The sequence below is a fragment of the Garra rufa genome, chromosome 14 (genome assembly GCF_049309525.1).
Source record: "Garra rufa chromosome 14, GarRuf1.0, whole genome shotgun sequence".
In the NCBI taxonomy this organism is placed as follows: domain Eukaryota; kingdom Metazoa; phylum Chordata; class Actinopteri; order Cypriniformes; family Cyprinidae; genus Garra; species Garra rufa.
In genome coordinates this window covers 30,980,666-31,001,321 of record NC_133374.1, presented here as the reverse complement: position 1 = coordinate 31,001,321, position 20,656 = coordinate 30,980,666, and the positions used below count along the sequence as shown (strand labels likewise).

Here is a 20,656-nt window from a genome sequence, read left to right as displayed (position 1 = left end):
TTTCTGTTTAAGAAGGTGGATGATATTGAAAGCAGAAGTGAAGTCAAAGAACAGGACGCATGCTTAGGTGTTTATTGTCTCCGGGTGATGTAATGTGCAGCATGTCGAAGATGCCAGGTCAATGGCAACCTCCATTAATATACATGAGTGGGCGGCTGTTTTCAAACACGAACTCAACTTTGAGATTTCAAAGACGATCCTGAGGGGAAAATGCGGTTCTTCTGCCAAGGGCTGTTCGATAGGAGGTGTATATAATGGTATAAAATATTAACTTATTAAATAATTCAGATGAGGCGTTTGAATGCCAAATAAATTGGTTAACAACCTTTCAGATTTCTCTGTGTTTAGGGATATACTTGCCTATAGCGTCTTTATGCAATGATATATTCACTATGGCTGCTGCTCAGAGACATTACGCATATTCATGTTTTTGTAGGATTTTCAGCGGTGGAACTTGCTTTAATGTGTGCAATACGGCATCAGTTGGTCAAAGTTGCTAAGAAGTTTTCCTCTGCTTTGTTTTTTTGAAGGTATGGGCTGTTTGAGAAGCAGCTCACACTTCTTGAGGAGGCCGAAGGAGGCTTTGATCAGTTCACACGCAGCTATAAGAGTTACGGAGTACAGCGGATGCCAGACAACAGCCTTGTCTTTAAGGAGTGGGCCCCGGCCGCCGAAGCTCTGTTCCTCACTGGAGACTTCAGTATGTCTTTTCTCATTCTAAGGCCTTTTCCCTAAAGCCCTAGGCGCTTGCTGTCTTCCCGTCGGGTAGGACTGCAGCGATTTTTGTTAGATCTCGAATCCCATTAAAATTAGGCGTTAAGCAAAAATACAATATTAAGTTAAGTTCAGCTAAAGCTGAAGGTAAGAAGGTAAAGTTCAGCTAAATGTGTCACATTTAAATATATTCAGCAAAATTAGAATCTTAAATACAGATATAAGATTCTGTGTATTAGTAATGATTATTTTAATGTCTTAAAATAAAGTAATAGTAATATTAGATTTTTTATAGAAGTAAAAGTGTCTTCTCATCAATAGTGAATGTTCTAATGGCTTAAAATAAAGCTGTACTGTACTACTCATAAAGTGCAACACAATTTTATTTAGAAATAAGGTTAACTATTTGATTTATTTTCAAATGTTGTATATTTAGTAAGAATAAAAAGTAATATACAAGTATAAGACATTATTAATGATTATTTTGATAGCTTAGATATTAAACTATACAGTACTTTGCTTAAAATGCAAATGCAAAACCGTTTATGTAAATAATTAAACAAAAAAATCTTATTTTGTATATTTAGTAACATTAAAATGTAATGTACAAGTATAATAAATACATAAATAAATATATATATATAAAACTACACCTAAAATACAAATTATATATACTTTTTTTTACATTTTACATATTTTCAGATTTTGTATATTCAGTAAAATTAAAATATAATCTACAAAACACATCAATATTGATTATTTTAAAGGCTTAAAATAAAGCTATACTAAAGTTGTACTACTCAGAAAAAGCAACACGATTTTATTTAGAAATTAAGTAAAATATTTGGTTGCTTTAAATGTTGTATATTTAGAATAAAATGTAAAATACAAGTATACATTAATAATTAATATTTTAACATCTTAAATATTAAGATATACCGTACTTTAAAATGTAACTCTTTATTTAAATAATAAAACAAACTGAATTTTAAATTTCAGGTTTTGTATATTTAGTAGCATTAGTGTGCACATTTTAATAATGATTATTTGAATGTCTTTAAGTATTAAGATATACTGTATTACACCTAAAATGCAAAAGTATTATGTAAAAATAGTTTGACATTTTACATATGTTCGAATTTTGCATATTCAGTAAAATTAAAATGTAATCTACAAGACGCTGTACATCAATATTTAAAATTTTAATGGCTTAAAATAAAGCTATACTGTACTACTCATAAAATGCAGCACAATTTTATTTAGAAATAAAGTAAAAAAAAGATTAATTTTAAATGTTGAATATTTAGTAAAATAAAATATTATAGTTTTTATATAAATAATAAAGAGAAAAAAATAATAAAGCAAAAACAAAATCAGATCTTGTATATTTAGTAACATTACAATGTAATACTTGCACATTAAAATATACATTAATGATTTTTAATAGCTTAAAATATTGAACTACACTTAAAATGCAACAGTTTTATGCATGTAAAATTAAAATGGAATCTACAAAAAGACACTACATCAATAATGATTATTTTAATGTCTTAAAAATGAATATGGAGCTATACACTTAAATTGCAACATTCAGTTTTGTATAATATGCAAATAGTAAGGTCAAATTGATTTAGTAAAAATATTTTATTTATTTATTTATCTCTGCTTTAGTCTCTGCTCATAAATAATAATTATAATAAAGCTGTACTGCACTACTCATAAAATGCAACAGTTTTTTATAGAAATAAGGTAAAATATTTTATTTATTTTCAAATGTTGTATATTTAATAAAAATAAAATGTGAAATACAAGTATAAAACATTATTAATGATTATTTAAATAGCTAAAATGTTAAGCTATACCTTACTATACTTAAAATGCAACCATTTATGTAAATAATAAAGCAAACAGAATATTTAATTTTGTATATTTAGTAGCATTAAAATATAATGTACAAGTATAATAGTTTGCACATTTAAATAACAATATTTTAATGTCTTAAAGTATTAAGATATACTGTACTACACCTAAAATGCTAAAGTATTATGTAAATTTTTTTGACACATTTTACATATACTATACTTAAAATGCAACAGTTTATGGATATAATAAATAAGATTTTGTATATTTAGTAACATTAAAATGTAATGTACAAGTATAATAGTTTGTACATTTAATAATAATGAATTTAATGGCTTAAAATATATACTGTACTACACCTAAAATGCTAAAGTTCAATGTAAAAAAATATATATATATGTATATTTTTATAAATTATTAGGTTTTGTATATTCAGTAAAATTAAAATGTAATCCACAATACACTGTATTGATTATTGTACATCAATATTAATTATATATATTGAAGCTATACTGTACTGCTCATAAAATGCAACACAGATTTATTTAGAAATAAGGTAAAAAAATTTATTTATTTTCAAATGTTGTATATTTAGTAAAATACAACTATAAGACATTAATAATTAATTTAATAGCTTAAATGTTTAAGATATACTGTACTATACTTAAAATGCAAATGTTTATGTAAATAATAAAGCAAACAAAATATTTAATTTCAGATTTTGTGTATGTAGCAGCATTAAAATGTAATTATTGATTTTTCTAATGGCTTAAAATATTAAGATATACTGTACAACTAATAAATGCAACACAATTATATTTAAAATATGTGATTTATTGTTAAATGTTGTATATTTAGTAAAAATAATATGCAATATACAGGTATAAGACATTTAGTATTGATTATTTTGATGGCTTTAATATTAAGATGTACTTAATGCAACCGTTTATGTAAATAATAAAGCAAAATAAAATAAAAAAAAATATATAAATTTTGTATATTTTGTATATAAATGTTACAGTATCTCAGGATGCTGTATATTAATATTGATTATTTTAATATATTAAAATATTGCACTACACTTCATGCAACAGTTTTATGTAAATAATAAGGTAAAATATTTGACTTGTTTTTAAATATTTGTTGCATATTCAGTACAATTAAAATGTATAAGACACTGTGCATCAATAATGATTAATTTAATGCTGTAAAATATTAATCTATGCTGTACTATGTTTAAAATGCAGCACAGTTTTATTTTAATAAAAAGGTAACATATCTGATTTATTTTGCAATTTGGAGTGTTTTATAAAAAGCTCTGTCAGAAACTTTTCAGCTTTGTCACAATTCATAATTCAGAAAGTTTTGTTATTGTTCTGATATTTTGTTCCTTTGCAGAATTCATAAATCATACACGAGTTAGTCTGCCTATTCATCTGTATCCTATGTCAATTTGTAGTTGACTGTTTGTTCTCTATGACAGATCTTTTTTCCCCCATCTTAACCTGAACACAATGTTCTTTCATCTGGTTTAAGACAAAAAGACGAATGCCTTCAAGGTTATCTGAATTGCCTACAAGACTGAATGCAGTCAAGTCAGTCAGTCACTAAGGGCCTTTCTTTTGAAATCTTTTGTTTGTCAAAAGTCTGGCATAATGGTTTCTCACCAAGAAAGTGCATGAATGCAGGATTTGAAGGCATTTGCTTGTCTTTTCTAGTCATTAGGAAGTGCAAGCTTTTTCTTAAAGAAGTAATGAGCCAGACTTTACAGACTGCAGGCCAAATTCTGTAGTCTTTGATCGCATGGCAGAACGTACATTGCTTTTGAATAAACAAACGGTTGTTAGTAATTTTATCGGAGAGAATACAGATTAGGGAACAGATAAGCATCACTATTACTGTTCCTCAAGATTTGAATAAACCTCTAACACTAATTATTCAAACTTGGCATGCAATGTGCAAAAGACATAAATTATAACTCAAACCATGCATATTGTTAAAGACTATAAATCCTAATAAATTTGCAATTAAAAAAAACCCTGACAGCTGTGGGAAAAAAACAAAACAAAAACAAAAAAAGAGACACATTAAGTGACATATACAGTATGTGACAAAAGTGAGTACACCCCTCACATTTCAGCAACCATTTTAGTATATCTTCTCAAGGGAACTTATACACTATAGAAATTAAACTTGGATATATTTTAGAGTAGTCAAGTGTAGATTTACTGTCCTCTGAAAATAACTCAAGATACAGCCATTATTGTCAAAATATCTGGCAACCAAAGTGAGTACACCCTAAGTGATAACAGCAGTATGTTGTTTAACCATGCAAAGCCACATGTCCTGTTCATCATGTTTATGGTTTTGTCTGCTTGACAGGACCATACAAGTTGTGTATCTTGTATTAGAGCAGTTAAAATTAGATGCTTTAAGTACAATTCTCTCATACTGACCACTGGATGTTATATACATGGTGCTTCTCCACCTTAAGCTTAAAGATGACCCACAGGTGCATCGCCACACATGCTGGACACCATCTGAGCCAAACAAGTTTATCTTATAGTCTCATCAGACCACAGGACATGGTTCCAGTAATTCACGGTCTTGGACTGGTTGTCTTCAGCAAACTGTTTGCGGGCTTCCTTGTGAGCCAGCTTCAGATGAGGCTTCCTTTAGTGACGATGCCCATGCAAACCGACTTGTTGCAGTGTGTGGCGTATGGTCTGAGCACTGACAAGCTGACCATCTACTTCTGCAACCTTTAAAGCAATGCTGGCAGCGCTCACGCATCTGTTTTTTGAAGCCAGGTTCTCCACCTGACGCACAGAATGAGTGCTCAACTTCGTCGATCGACCCTTGCAAGGCCTGTTCCGAATGGAACCCATCTTGGAAAACCTCTGTATGACCCTGACCACTGTAGTGTAACTCGGTTTCAGGGCGTTACTGAACCTTTAATAGCCTTGGCCATCTTTGTGGAAAGCACCATTTCTAATTCTCAAATCCTCAGAGAGTTCTTTGCCATGAGGACATGTGGCTTTGCATGGTTAAACAACATTCTGCTGTTTTCACTTATGGTGCGTTCACACCGGACGCGACTTGCGCGGAAAAAACGCGCTAATCGCGCGTAGTTGAACGCTTGAACATTTGAGTTTACTCGCGCCATTCGCGCGGTAAAATTCGCGTCATTCGCGCGTGACATTTTCTTCACAACAGACGCGAATTCGCGTCATGGGAGGGGCTTCTGCCACTCGTCAGCGGGAAAGTAGTTGTAAAATAGGTGAATGAGCTCAATTTGCCAGCTTTAGCTTGCTTGTAGTCTCAATATGTATGTATACAGTATGTAGGTCAAATTGAGTAAAGAACGTTTTTTAAAACTAACCAGATTGTCCGACCTCTTCACTCACTTTCTTCCTAGCAAGATCCTTTTTATTCCTGTTTCTACAAAAGTCCAAAGATGTATCGTACAGCTCCGAGGAACCACAGACAGCAACGGTGATTTTGTCCGCCATTGTTGTTTCGGATTTCTGCCTCCATCACTACTAGAGCAAGCTCCTGATTGGTTAACGTGGCGAGAATTTTCGCCAAAGTTCAGATTTTTGAACTCGCGCGACTCGCGCGAATGCCGCGGCAATCGCTTGAAACGCTCAATGTGCGCCGCTTCATTCGCGCATTTCGCGCCACCTCATTCGCGCGTTTCGCGCCGCAGGATGGCTATTCGCGTCTTTGCATTGACTTAACATGTAAATCACTCGCGCTTGCCGCTTCATTCGCGTCCGGTGTGAACGCACCATTAGGGCACGGGTCTTCAACTAAAACGGCTCAAGGTCCAGTAATGAACCCTCCTCACCAGCCGAGGTCCGGACAATTATATATATATATATATATATTAGGGCTGTCAATCGATTAAAATTTTTAATCGCAATTAATCGCATGGTTGTCTTGAGTTAACTCGCGATTAATCGCACATTTTTATCTGTTCTAAATGTACCTTAAATTAACACTTTTTAAAGTTTTTAATACTCTAATCAACATTGGCATGGATGCTTTAAGCAAATATGTGCTTATTATCAGTGAAACCATACTTGACTAGACTAACTTGTTTCAAATGTCATAGATGTTTTTCAAATAACTTGTTCATGTCTATTAGACACATGAAAAAAAGAACATAGAAACACCAGGTTCCCATTACTTCTCTTTCTTTGCACTGAGCAATTTACTTACACAAGCCTGTTTACATTATTTGCAGGACAGGGCAGCTCACTTCTTCTGAACATGCAAAATCTACGTTTATTATTACATTTGTTTGCCTCTAGGTGCCCACATACTGTCATTTGATGCAGCCAAGTTCTCAACAAAACTGTTTCCATTGTTTTGATGTAATATTTCTGTTATCAGACAACCAAAGTAATATGAAATAATAACTGAAAAAAAATCCTGAATTATGATCATGATTCAATCACTGAAAAGAATCATTTACCGGCATCTGGACATAAGTCACTATTCCCTGCATTATTATCGTTGTTTTTAACTTCCTGTTTGAATGCCTTCAGGATCCTTTGACTTTTTAGGTGTTTAGCCATTTAAAGTTATGTGATCCCAAAAACCTGCTTCTTTTATGTTTTAATGTATTGTTTTGGTTATAATGTACTGATTGGAGAGCCTGGTCTCATGCAAATGCGCACTAGCACGACTTTCTGTTTCTATTTGGCGTGCTATTAACAAGCTGAAATTAACTTTGGCGTACATATGATATGCAATTATGCATGTGTTTGACGTGCATTTAATACGCCGTTTTCGCGTGCATACTCGTATGTGGCTTTACGCATCAACCCCACAGCAACAATCCTAACGTAGCCCGACTCCGCTTGCATTCATTAAATATGGCAGAAGTGCCGGTGTACGCAAAAGGATAAAATACAGAAGTACCTGCGTACCGGCCCACTTCAAGCACTGGAATGAACATAACATCTGTTTTAACCGAAAGCGCTGCTCCACTGCCGCTCGCTGAACAGAGCAGACGCAGTTCTCTTACAAGAGGGAACGAGTACTGCGTAAGAAGTATCTTACGCTAGGGGAAAATCCTTTTCTGCGAGATATTGAAGCCAAAAATTATCCTTAATTTTGAAATAATGTAAAGCGCGTTGCAGCAGCATACAGACATAGGCGAAACAGCTTGCGCGCCTATTGGCTGCTCTGCGGCAACTGCAGCAGCCTATTAGAGTGAGGCCTGACGCGACGCCAGATCCAATGGGGGCATTTCGCGCCCTTTGCGTCGCTTCGCGCCCTTTTCGTAGCTTCCCGCCTAAAAGGGCGTGGTCTAGACCTATAAATATCGCTCAAAGGCAGCTATTATCTGATTTTTCATCCTTCAAGCGAAGCACACGCATCGCTGGAGCCGGATAAGAAGCCGCCGTTTGACTGCAAGCATCTCAGCGGGACGAGCCACTGAAGCTGCTGGCCACGCCGCCTTCCGTGCATTCCTGCTGCGCTTTCCGGCGCCTATATCCTTTATAATCTACAGTGTGTGTCGCCGCTGCGATACACACTGTTTCTCTAAAAAGAGCAAAGCGTCTTTTTAAAGATGCCTTCATACGGCTCGTGCAGATGCCAATGGTGACTCTGAGGACTTGCCTTGCCTTCTTCACTGAGACTGCTCCCCCGCCCGCCGCGGTGTAGCGCCGTGCCCAGCGGGCCCCGGACACTTCCCCCAGCCGACAAAGCTCGCCGGTTCGCCCGCCTGCTTCATCGACCTCGTCAGCCTCTGTTCCGGACGTAAAGCGGCCGCTGTCTGCCACCGCTTCCATCGACGCCGCTGACGAGGGGGGCCATGAAGGAGGAAGAGGTTTCTGATTCTGATTTCCGTTTCCCGCCAAAGCAGGAACGCGCATGCTGCTCAGAAGAGGCGATAGCAGCCCACTTATGTCTGCCCTCCGCTGGACGGCGTGCTAAGTCGGCCCTCCCCTCTAAAGCTTGCCGTCAGACGTCAAACCTGCTTCGCCGCGCTTTCGCCGCCGCCTAGCCGCGTCAGCGCTGCGTAACATGGTCTCTCACCGTTGCTGAGAGGCACCCGTGGTTAACGCTTTCTGACGTTTTTCTCGTCTGGCCGCCGCCCCGCCAGACGCGGCCCGCGGCCCAGGATTGAGTTGAAACCTGAGCCTCCGAAATCGTCCTAGCACAACTGGGAAAACGACGGTGTATGAGTCCCGCTGCTGCCGGACCCCCACCAAAGTTATTCGCTCGTCCAGTTCCAGGAAATGTGACTGTTCCAGTGTTTTCTGCAGCCAACAAACCGGCTCCGTCGCCCGTTTGCCTGCACACAAAAGTCGTTCCCACGGCTACACAGATAAACCCCCAATAAAGTGTATTGTCTGGTGTCCCGGCCACGGCCGATGGTGTTTCATGTGTCGTAAGAATGCCCACTAACCAGTGCTCATCTCTAACGTTACACACAAGCACAGCGCACATAAAATCGACACAGATCGATTGCGCTTCACAACCGGCCACGGCCGATGGTGTTTCACGTGTAAGAATGCCCACTGCAGTGCTCATCTCTACACACAAGCACAGCGCACATAAAATCGACTCAGATCGATTGCGCTTCACACGTGGTAAATATGCCCGCTTCACAGTGGCCACAGACACCACATTATGCACGTCAAACGGTTTCTGTGAAAACGAAACCAAAAGTGCATTCGCTCTACGCAGGCGAACGTTGTTTGGAGTGTGTTAAATGTGCCCGCTGCCCCACAGCCACATCCACACACAGACATAATAGTTCCCGCTATCAGCGTGCCCCATGCCTCAAATATCACGAGCACGTTTTGCATGAAATCAGCGTGCATTCGCTCCATGCAAGCGAACGATGTTTGGAGTGTGTTAAATGTGACTGTTCCAGTGTTTGCTGCAGCCAACAAGCCGGTTCTGTCGCCCGCTTGCCTGCACACAAAGGTTGTTTTCACGGCTACCCAGATAAACCCCCAATAGAGTGTATTTTCTGGAGTCCCGGCCACGGCCGATGGTGTTTCACGTGTAGTCAAAAATGCCCACTCCTCCAGTGCTCATTTCTACACACAAGCACAACCTGTCATACAGACCCTGCGAACATAAAATCGGCTCAGATCGATTGCGCTTCACATGTGGTAAACGTGTCCACTTAACAGTGCCCACAGACATCACATTATGCACGTCAAAAGGTTTCTGTACAAACGAAACTAACGTGTATGCAGGCGAACGGTGTTTGCAGTGTGTTAAATGTGCCTGTTGCCACACAACCACATACACACACAGACATAATAGTTCCCGCTATCAGCGTGCCACACGCCCCGAATGTCACGAGCACGTCTCTGGTGCCACAGCATACCGAAACCACTCCGTTAATGAAAGAACGGAGCGCGCTTCGTATTCAGCCTCTAGCTATTCATGCAAACGCATTGGAAAAGCTTCCAGGGGTCTCGAAATGGGTGCTGGACATTATAAAAGGAGGCTATTCGCTACAGTTTCACCGACGTCCGCGCCGCTATACAGCGCGCGTCGAGACCACAATGCAGACAGAAGCAGCACACCTGCTTCGAGCCGAAGTGGCGAAACTATTGAGCAAAGGGGTCATAGAGCCCCTTTCTCAAGCTCAAAGCGAAGGGAGGCTGTACAGCAGATATTTCCTGGTACCGAAAAAAGACGGGGGTCACAGACCCATATTAGATCTAAGGCAACTGAACAAAGCGTTGGTGAAGCGTCGGTTCAGGATGCTCACGACCAGAAAAATCCTCGCGCAAGTTCGCCAAGGAGACTGGTTCGTGTCAGTGGATCTGAAAGACGCGTATTTTCAAATACAGATAGCGTCACGTCACAGGCGATTTTTGAGACTCGCCTTCGAGGGCCAGGCATATCAGTACACAGTCCTGCCGTTCGGTTTCCCAGGCACCCCGTACATTACGAAGTGCATGGACTCAGCGCTCGTTCCTCTCAGACTGAAAGGCGTGCGCATACTGAACTATTTGGACGATTGGCTGATTCTAGCGCAGTCTCGCTCAGTGCTTGTACAGCATACGACCATGTTACTCGATCACCTCGAGAATTTGGGTCTCAGAGTCAATTGGGCGAAGAGCTCACTATCCCCCAGTCAGAAAACTTCCTTCCTGGGCACAGAATTGGACTCGCTGTCAATGATAGCGCGGCTGTCACCACAGCGCGCAGCAGACATTCAGCGCACAGCGGGCTCGTTCGGCTGCGGCGCGTCTGTCCCGCTCAAAAAAAAAAAAAAAAAAAAAAAATTCAGAAAATGCTGGGTCTCATGGCCTCAGCGTCATCAGTTCTGCAGCTGGGTCTGCTATGTATGCGCCCACTGCAGCTCTGGCTGAAAGCGCGCGTCCCGCGTCAAGCGTGGGCGCCCGGTCGGCTTCGTAACACGGTCAATCAGTAATGTGTCACAGCCCTGAATCCGTGGAGAGCAATCGACTGGTACCAGTTAGGTGTAAGCCTGGGGACTTCCTCGAGAATAAAAGTGGTGTCTACGGACGCGTCCACCTCGGGATGGGGGGCTCTGCTCGAGGGCAGACCGTCTTTTGGCCAGTGGTCAGAACGGGAAAAGCTCCTGCATATCAACTGCCTCGAAATGTTGGCAGTACAGAACGCGCTGATGCGCTTCTGTCCCCAAATAAAAGGAAACCATGTATTAGTCCGCTCGGACAACATGTCAGTGGTTTCCTATATAAATCGCCAGGGCGGTCTCAGGTCCAAAAACCTATACAGACTTGCAGAACGCCGCCTGGTATGGGCTCAGCGCAACCTGCGCTCGCTGAAAGCAGCGCATGTGCCGGGGCTTCTAAACATAGGGCCAGACAGACTGTCCAGGAACAATGTTCCAGCAGGCGAATGGTCTCTACACCCACAGACAGTACAACTACTGTGGAAGAAATTCGGCAGAGCGGAAGTAGACCTGTTTGCATCTCCGAACAACGCTCACTGTCTGGAATTTTACTCAAAAAGCAGAGACGCGCTGGCCCACGAATGGCCCCGCCGTCATCTCTATGCTTTTCCCCCCGTCTCTCTCCTACCTCAGGTGATAGAGAGGGTCAGCGAAAAAGGATGTTCAATACTGCTGATAACGCCGTTTTGGGAAAACCAGCCCTGGTTCCCAGCGCTGATGCAGCTGACGAGCACTGTCCCGTGGCCGATACCAGTGAGGAGAGTCCTTCTCTCTCAGGCCAGCGGCTCGATTTGGCATCCTCACCCAGAGCTGTGGTCCCTTCATGTCTGGGCCACCAGCGAATATATGATGAACTCCCTAAAGGACTATTAAACACGATCACGCAGGCTAGAGCCCCGTCTACGAGACGGCTCTATTCCTCAAAATGGTCAGTGTTTTCGGGCTGGTGCGCAGCTCGCGGCTCGTCACCCACTAACTGTGGTGTGATGGAGGTGCTTTCCTTTCTACAAGAGCTGCTGGACAAGGGCAGAACCCCGTCCACGCTCAAAGTCTATGTGGCGGCCATAACAGCGTTCTCGAGCACAACGCTAGGTCAGTCAATAGGAAGGAACGATTTAGTTATTCGCTTCCTGAGGGGAGCTAGAAGACTAAATCCCCCCAGACCTCCCACAGTCCCCGTATGGGACCTTTCTGTGGTACTAGAGGCCATGAAAGGTGGACCATTCGAGCCTCTGCAGACTATTGATTTGAAATACCTGTCTCTTAAGACCGTGTTTCTGCTGGCTCTCGCTTCAGTGAAGCGCATAGGGGATTTGCACGCACTCTCTGTGAGCGCGACGTGCATGGAATTTGGACCTAATGACTCTAAAGTCATACTCAAACACAAACATGGTTACGTTCCAAAATCACTCAACACACCGTTTAGGGCACAGGTCATCGCGCTGTCAGCCCTACCGGTCAATGATGAGGAAACGGACGCGAGCCTCCTATGCCCAGTCAGGGCATTACGAGCTTACGTGTCTCGCTCGTCTGCTTTTAGACAGACAGAGCAGCTTTTTGTTTCGTTTTACGGGCGTCCCAAGGGACTGGCCGCGTCGAAACAGAGCTTATCCAGATGGATAGTTGATGCTATTGCGTTGGCATATGCTTCCAAGGGCATGCAGTGCCCGCTAGGTGTCAGAGCACATTCCACGAGGGGCGTGGCCTCATCGTGGGCGTGGTCGAGTGGGATTGCCTTGCAAGATATTTGTACGGCGGCGGGCTGGGCCTCTCCGTCTACATTTATAAGGTTTTACAACCTGGAGGTTCCCGCCTTACAGGCCAGATTGCTGTCAGTCTAGATGTTCAGTGTTGTCTGACCTGATGTTATCAGCTCGGAATGCTGCGTCTACTGAGCACAGCTCTAGGGTCGACAGTGAAAGTGATAGCACAAGATGTGTCTGAGCAAACTGTGTGAAGACCCTTATTCTTACGTCAGCTCAGGCCGTAACCCCGCCCTGTATGTACGTTTACTTAGCGTCTGAGTGACGCTGCACTATGTGGAAGAGTGCGGCATTGCCCCTCACTCTTCCCCGGACTCCCTGTGAGTTCCATAGGTGATTATGAACTGTATGAACCCCGGGCTTTCGCCCTTGGGTCTTTGGTGTCAGATCTCAGCATGCACGGCGTTTTACACTGGGTCCCCTAGCGTAAGATACTTCTTACGCAGTACTCGTTCCCTCTTGTAAGAGAACGTACTCGGTTACTAACGTAACCTCGGTTCTCTCTAGAGAGGGAACGAGTACTGCGTATCTTGCCGTGCATGCGCACGCTCTGGTTGCTTTGATGATGAAAAACCAGATAATAGCTGCCTTTGAGCGATATTTATAGGTCTAGACCACGCCCTTTTAGGCGGGAAGCTACGAAAAGGGCGCGAAGCGACGCAAAGGGCGCGAAATGCCCCCATTGGATCTGGCGTCGCGTCAGGCCTCACTCTAATAGGCTGCTGCAGTTGCCGCAGAGCAGCCAATAGGCGCGCAAGCTGTTTCGCCTATGTCTGTATGCTGCTGCAACGCGCTTTACATTATTTCAAAATTAAGGATAATTTTTGGCTTCAATATCTCGCAGAAAAGGATTTTCCCCTAGCGTAAGATACTTCTTACGCAGTACTCGTTCCCTCTCTAGAGAGAACCGAGGTTACGTTAGTAACCGAGTACGATATGAAGAGAGGGAGGTGCGCGCGCATTCATTGGGAGACCTCACGCACGTTCAGCAAAACCGAAGAGCCTCAGAAACTATATTGGGTTTGTCCAATTATGTGTTTATGTATTGTTGCTAGACACTTTTCGCTAGGTTGGCAGCACTGCATCCATTTCTTTAACTATGGGCTAGGTAGTGGGTCAAACAGAAATGCGCGCTGCGTTAATCGCGCGTTAATAAAATTAGTGCCGTTAAAATGAATTTGCGTTAACGCGCGATTAACGCGTTAATTTTGACAGCCCTAATATATATATATATATATATATATATAAAAAAAAATATATGGTTTTTGCGAGAACAGGGTATCTGCAACATATTTAAGCTTAAATTCTTGACGTTTAAAACCCTTTTTTTAAGACCCGAACAAAAAATAAATGAAGAAATAAATAATTAAAATGACTGTAAAAAGCATGAGTTAAAATTCAGATGCAGGTTTCACAAAACCAAAACGATTTCTTAAATTATAAACTTCACATTTAAGCCTTCAAGAGTCAAAAGTATCAATTCTTATATTAATTTAAACAATTATTATCAATCAAGTATTATATTAATTAAATAACATATACACATATTTTACTGCCTTAATTGTTTAAATTTGTATAACACATTATCTTGTCCATGCATCAGTTCACATTTACAACTCACACATTTACGTGTTTGCTGCTTAAAACCATGGGTTGATTTTCACATTGGTCTTTTTTGACAACAGAAGTTGTACGAGCTGATTAAAAATGACAGATCATTCTCTTCCAGCAGGAGGCGCTTTCAGAATGGTAGTACACAAAGCAGCGCCGCAGCTGAATTGCCTTTTAAAGTTTCATCGCTATTCTTGTCTTTCAGTCCCCACATTTAAGACAGCCTGAAATCATAATTAAGACTTTCTTAACCCCTAATAACACTACAGTCAGTCATCAATGAAAATTAAGAGCTTTTTTCAAGCACCGACTTTCAAAAACAACCCTTACACAAAATACGTTTCTTTTCATTTTTTCCCCACTATGTTCGGTGCACAAGAGAAATATTAGAGAAGTAAATTAATATCAGCATGTGAAGTATATTCGTCTCTCATTGTCTCTAAGAGAATGTGCACGTCAGATGCTGAAAGCTCTGCTTTTACTTTCACTTTAACGTATTGCGCAGTTTTCACATTGCTTGTGTGATATCCATTGGCTCACCTTCATTGTTTAAAACATAAATATTTATAAGAATACAGTATATAGAAAAAACATGTATTTACAACATTACGATGTAACCCCAATATTAAACGTTTTTCACTTACTGAAAGCTACATCTGTTTGTACGCAATGCGCCGATCTCTGCTCTAAAAAGACAAAACACAATCATGGTAAGACATAAGACACTACAACAATGCACAAAAAAATTAAAAAATAACACAACGCACCCAATATACATTATAAATGAAGAAAATATGAAATATAATGAAATAAAAATAAATAAATAAATATAGTGATCTGTCATTTTACTGTTTTTCATTGTAAATTATTTGGCAATTTATAGTTCATATTTGCAGAAATCATACATTTAACAGTGTTTTACTATAAAGTTAATTCTACCATTACTTATGCCATTTCCACTTTTATGCCTAAGTAACTTAAAGTTATCTTATACTTTTACTTTTTCTTTCAGAAATATGTTAAAAAATAATGGTCTTCCTGTTTTTTTTATTTATTTTTTTATTTTTCTATGAAATGAATGTGCTATATTTTAATGCGATAACATTTTTGATATACTAAATTATATTTGTGCAGTAGTTATCCATTTATTACCTGTTTTAACCACTTTTTGAGTATATACACCTGAAAATTAAACTTCAAACTTTAAAACTATAATTTACCCCAGCAATAATCTGTCTTTAAAAAAAGACCGAACAACTGTGTTTATTGTTATGACAAATGTGCAAAAGTACTATTTTTAAATTGTATATGAAAAATGTATTTCTCAAAACATGTTTTGCACAAATACTGTTAGAAAATAAATCTAAATAAATCAAAGCTATAAATCTAAACCAGTTATGTTCCAAATTTGAGGTTGATATAAAAAAAAATGCCTTTTTGATTCATGTCCATGAATTGTTTTATTTGATTATTTTATTTGTAATCAATTTCAAATAAATTTCATTCATTCATTCATTCATTCATTCATTCATTCATTCATTCATTCATTCACAAGAAATCTAAACAAGCTGTGTTCCAAATTTAAGGTTGATATCTGAACAATTTTGTTTGGGGACCTTTTCGAATCATGTTTAATTTAATTTAGTTTAATTTAATTTAATTTAATTTAATTTAATTTAATTTAATTTAATTATTACCATTAATACTGCTTATTTAATTTTTTGAGTTTAGGCTATTCGAATGTTTGCACCATAAAAACCCTCTCAACTCTTTTAGTTTTTAGGCACCTCCATTTTGGAAAACGTAGTCAAATGATGCTATTCACTGAAGTTGCCATGAATTGGAATCAGTCTGCCCCAACTTTACAAGTCTGATGTCTGATTTTGTTTAACATTTCTGTGGCTATTTCAAGTTAGAGGTGCTAGAATTCAGTTTTATGGTTATGAACGACTAATGCAGTTTTGCTCATCCCTATTTTCCTTTCTTAGCAACCACTCAGAAACACCCTAGCAATGTTACAACAACAACAACACTATAAAACACTCGTAGCATCTTAACAAAGTTTTACACAGACAAGTACAACTCTTCAGAAAATGTAAAAATCTACTGTAATGTTATGTATCGAACAGGGCACGTTTTTAACTGCAATTTCTTTCTTTTCATAGATGACTGGAATAATTTTTCACATCCCTACACTAAAAAGGACTTTGGGAAATGGGAGCTGCACATACCCCCAAAAGAGGAAAAGACACCTGCTGTCACTCATAACTCCAAGCTGAAGGTGAGCAGACACATTAGCTGGTTTGTTTACTTCATTAGCCTGAATGAGGCGCTGAGGTATCATGAAGCCTTTATGTGCTGTCAAGATGGCTTTAATATTCAGCCGTTTTATGGATGGCGTGTCAATGTTAAAGATACAGCAACAGCTGTGACTTTCAAGCCATTTGATGCTCTTCAACAGCATATGTTTTTAATAACGCCGTTCCAATTTAGAGTTTCACACCCATGAGGTTTAAAACACAGAGCTTTAATTTCAAACAAATTGAAGCGCGGTCCTGCGGGATCAGTTGGACTTAACTCAGTTCGAGATTGTACATTCAATTAAAGTCAACAAGCTGAATGGACTTTATTTACTTTAACACACATTCTTGATATTACTGTGAATCATCCGTGCATGCTATTTAAAGACAAATGTCATCTTGCATCAAAATGTAATTTTTACCTGTGAGCCACACTGGCACCTTAATAGGGTCAATTACATTCAGTGCCCTCCACAAATATTGGCACCCTTGGTAAATATGGGCAAAGGAAGATGTGGAAATAAATCTGCATCGTTTATAATTTTGATCTTTCATTCAAAAAAATTTACAAAATCCTAACCTTTCATTGAAGTAAAACAATGGAAAGTTGGGGGGAAAATCTCATTATGAAATTAATGTTTTTCTCTAGTTCAAATTGGCCACAATTATTGCAAAGTCCTTTTCCCAAGATAACAGCTTTGAGTCTCTCCTATAATGCCTGATGAGTTTGGAAAACACCAAGAGATCAGAGATCATTATTTTATACAGAAAAACTCCAGATTCTTCAGATTCCCAGCTCGTTAGTTTGCCCCACTCATTTTCTATAGGGTTCAGATCAGGGAACTGGGACGAACATGGCATAAGCTTCATTTTGTCCTCGGTGACACATTTTTGTGTGTTTTGATTGTTGTTTTGGATCATTTCCCTGATGGAAGATCCAACCACGAGCCATTATAAGATTTCTAACAGAGGCAGTCAGGTTTAGATTTTTTTTTCTGTTGGTATTTGATAGAAACTTCTCAGGTTACGTATGTAACCATGGTTCCCTGAGAAAGAGAACAAGACACTGCATCCTCTAGGGGCCGCTAGGGGAACGCCGCAGCGTGACTCGTGTCTGAAGAATACACAGAAAAACTACAATGAAATGGCCAGCGACAGCTTATGACGTCACCACGGTGCGACCGCTGTTGCCGGTGCATCACTACCGGGCGACCACACTATACGCCTTATTCAGCCAGCCGCCATTTTGAATCGAAAACGAGGCTGTGAGGGATAGAATTCCAGCAGCGCCCACTGTGGCGTATTGTTGCGTACCGGTATGTAGATTGTATAACCGTAAAATAATACGTCATTTCACATTTTTCCACAGGACAAAGAACTCCAGAAAACGTGGATTGTTCGACAGGACATATAACCTAACTTTCAGGTAACAATATTGCATTTATTTAAGAAAATGACTGTGGAAAGACTGCTAATTTCTAATGTGAGCATGTTTATCTTCCTTTAAACGCTTATACAGAGTTTTTCAAATGATGTTATATAGATTAAAATGCTTAATGGTTTGTGTTAAGAGTCTGCAGCTAGGTCATAAGCGTCTTCCCGACCTTTATTATGCAATTACGATAAACATGATGTTTTCCTTGTCTAAAGCAAAACAGAAACAAAAAATAATGTTCTGAATATCATTTTGCGATTTTAAAAGGGGTTGACCCCAAACTCTACACGGCAAACTAATTAATAAATGTTATCTTTTGATCGCTTTGCATAAAAATAAACTTTCTACCCACTGTTTTTTGTATGACTTAACATGTTCTCTGAAAGAGGCTTACGATCTAACAGTTAACTGCAGGCTCTTAACACAAACTATTAAGCATGTTAATTTTTAAAACATCATAAAAATAATATCTTTTTCATTTACGATCGCAAGGTTTTCTTTTCGTGAGGTCTTTGAGTTCAGGCAAACACAGACGGAGCTGAACCCTCCTTAAGCTTCCTAATTCCAGTCAGTGTTTTTGAAAAACAATCCTGAGTAAAATGTTAGGAGCACACTCTTGTGTTCTTTGTAATCTAACGTTATACAAAATGTAGATATTTAGTTGTTGTAGTAAAACATAACATTTTAGCTCTGCGTAAACTTTTAAAGGAAGATAAACATGCTCACATTATAAATTAGCAATTAGCCAACCGGCTAGTTTCCACAGTCATTTTCTTAAATAAATGCAATGTTGTTACCTGAAAGTTAGGTCCTATGTCCTGTCGAACTTTAATAATACACATTTTCTGAAGTTCTTTGTCCTGTGGAAATTAGTGAAATTATATTTTCTCTTTATTTTTATGACTAAACAATCTACTACGCAACAATATGCCACAGTGGGCGCTGCTGGACTGCTATCCCTCACAGCCTCGTTTTCGATTCAAAATGGCGGCGGGCTGAATAAGGCGTATAAAGAGGCACCGGTGAAACACAATATTTGCTTCTTCGTCTGAAGCTTATCGTCCGAAGCATGGCGAAGAGACTAGAGGACGCAGTGTCTCGTTCCCTTTTTCAGGGAACCATGATTACATACGTAACCTGAGACGTTCCCTTTTGAGAGAACCCTCACTGCGTCCTCTAGGGGGCGCTAGGGGAACGGTTATACCCACGCTGCCATGCTGAGAGTAGTGCATGTCATAAACGCGAGCACTAAGCACTAATTCTAAGAAGAATTAACCCTGTTAGAACGTGGTGACGGCTGTCAGAAAACGTTATCCCCCATGGCCAAAGGCCTGAACTGTTACCCACTTACCTGGATGGGTAGAAGCCCAACCCAGGGCACAGCTCAAGGCTTGGAATCAAAAGATTCCTTTGGGGGAAACGGTAGACTTAGACTTGTTAGAACAAGAGCTACCACAAACATAGGGTCTTGTTCTCTCAGGAACTGACTCTCAGATGAGGGTAGCGACCTATCCTGGGACCGTTCTAGAAAAGGGGTCACCAGAGGTGACACGCCCTGAATAGCGGATGGTTGGGAGATATCAGAGGTGATATCTAAGGAGAGTTGAACTCAGGGGGGCCGGGGTTTTAAGGCCAACTCAAAAAATGGGAACGAGGTGAAACACGTAATATGCACGCTTAGACAAAGAGAAGCTGAAGACGACGAAGAGCATGTTGTGTTTCACCGGCGCCTCTTTATACTGTGGTCGCCCGGTAGTGACGCACCGGCAGCGACGGTCGCGCCGTGGTGACATCATAAGCTGTCGCCGGCCATTTCATTGTAGATGTCTATGTATTCTTCAGACACGAGTCACACTGTGGCGTTCCCCTAGCGCCCCCTAGAGGACGCAGTGAGAGTTCCCTTGAAAGGGAACCATGATGACATGTATCTAAACAAGATGTCCAGGATCTCTGGCAGAACAATAGGCCCACAACATCAAAGATCCATCAGTATATTTAACTGTAGGCATGGGGTACTTTTTATCCCTGTTTGCACCAAACCCATCTTGAGTGTTTTCTGCCAAAAGCTCTTTTTTTATTTTATTTCATCTGACCATAGAAGCCAGTCCCATTTGAAGTTCCAGTCGTATCTGACAACTGAATATGCTGGAGTTTGTTTTGGGATGAGCGAGCAGGATTTTACTTGAAACCCTCCTTAACAATATATGGTGATATAGGGTCAATTTGACACTTTTTTAGGCTTTCTGGCCTCAAGAATTAACTAATCTCTGCAGTTATCCAGCTGTGATCCTTGAAGAGTCTTTGGCCACTCAAACTCCCCTCCTCACTGTCCATTAGGACGAGACACACGTCCTCTTCCAGGCAGATTTGTAACCTTTTCTTTTGATTAAAACTTGTTAATTATTGCCCTGATGGTGGAAATTATGTTTTTCAATGCTTTAGCTTTTTTCTTACAGGCAATTTCTAGTTTGTGAAGCTCTGCAATCTTGTTCTGCAGATCAGAACTATATTCTTTGGTTTTACTCCTTGCGATGGAACGATTAAG

At 39.8% G+C, this 20,656-nt stretch overlaps 1 protein-coding gene across 1 annotated transcript in view; it reads left to right on the top strand.

Moving 5' to 3' along the window:
* The window catches only part of gbe1b (glucan (1,4-alpha-), branching enzyme 1b), a 197,868-nt gene that overhangs the window by 30,385 nt on the left and 146,827 nt on the right, over positions 1 to 20,656 (top strand). Inside the window, exons 2-3 of the mRNA XM_073817366.1 lie at positions 531 to 700; positions 16,542 to 16,657. Of these exons, the coding sequence (XP_073673467.1) occupies positions 531 to 700; positions 16,542 to 16,657 (286 nt within the window). The remainder of the gene's footprint in view (positions 1 to 530; positions 701 to 16,541; positions 16,658 to 20,656) is intronic.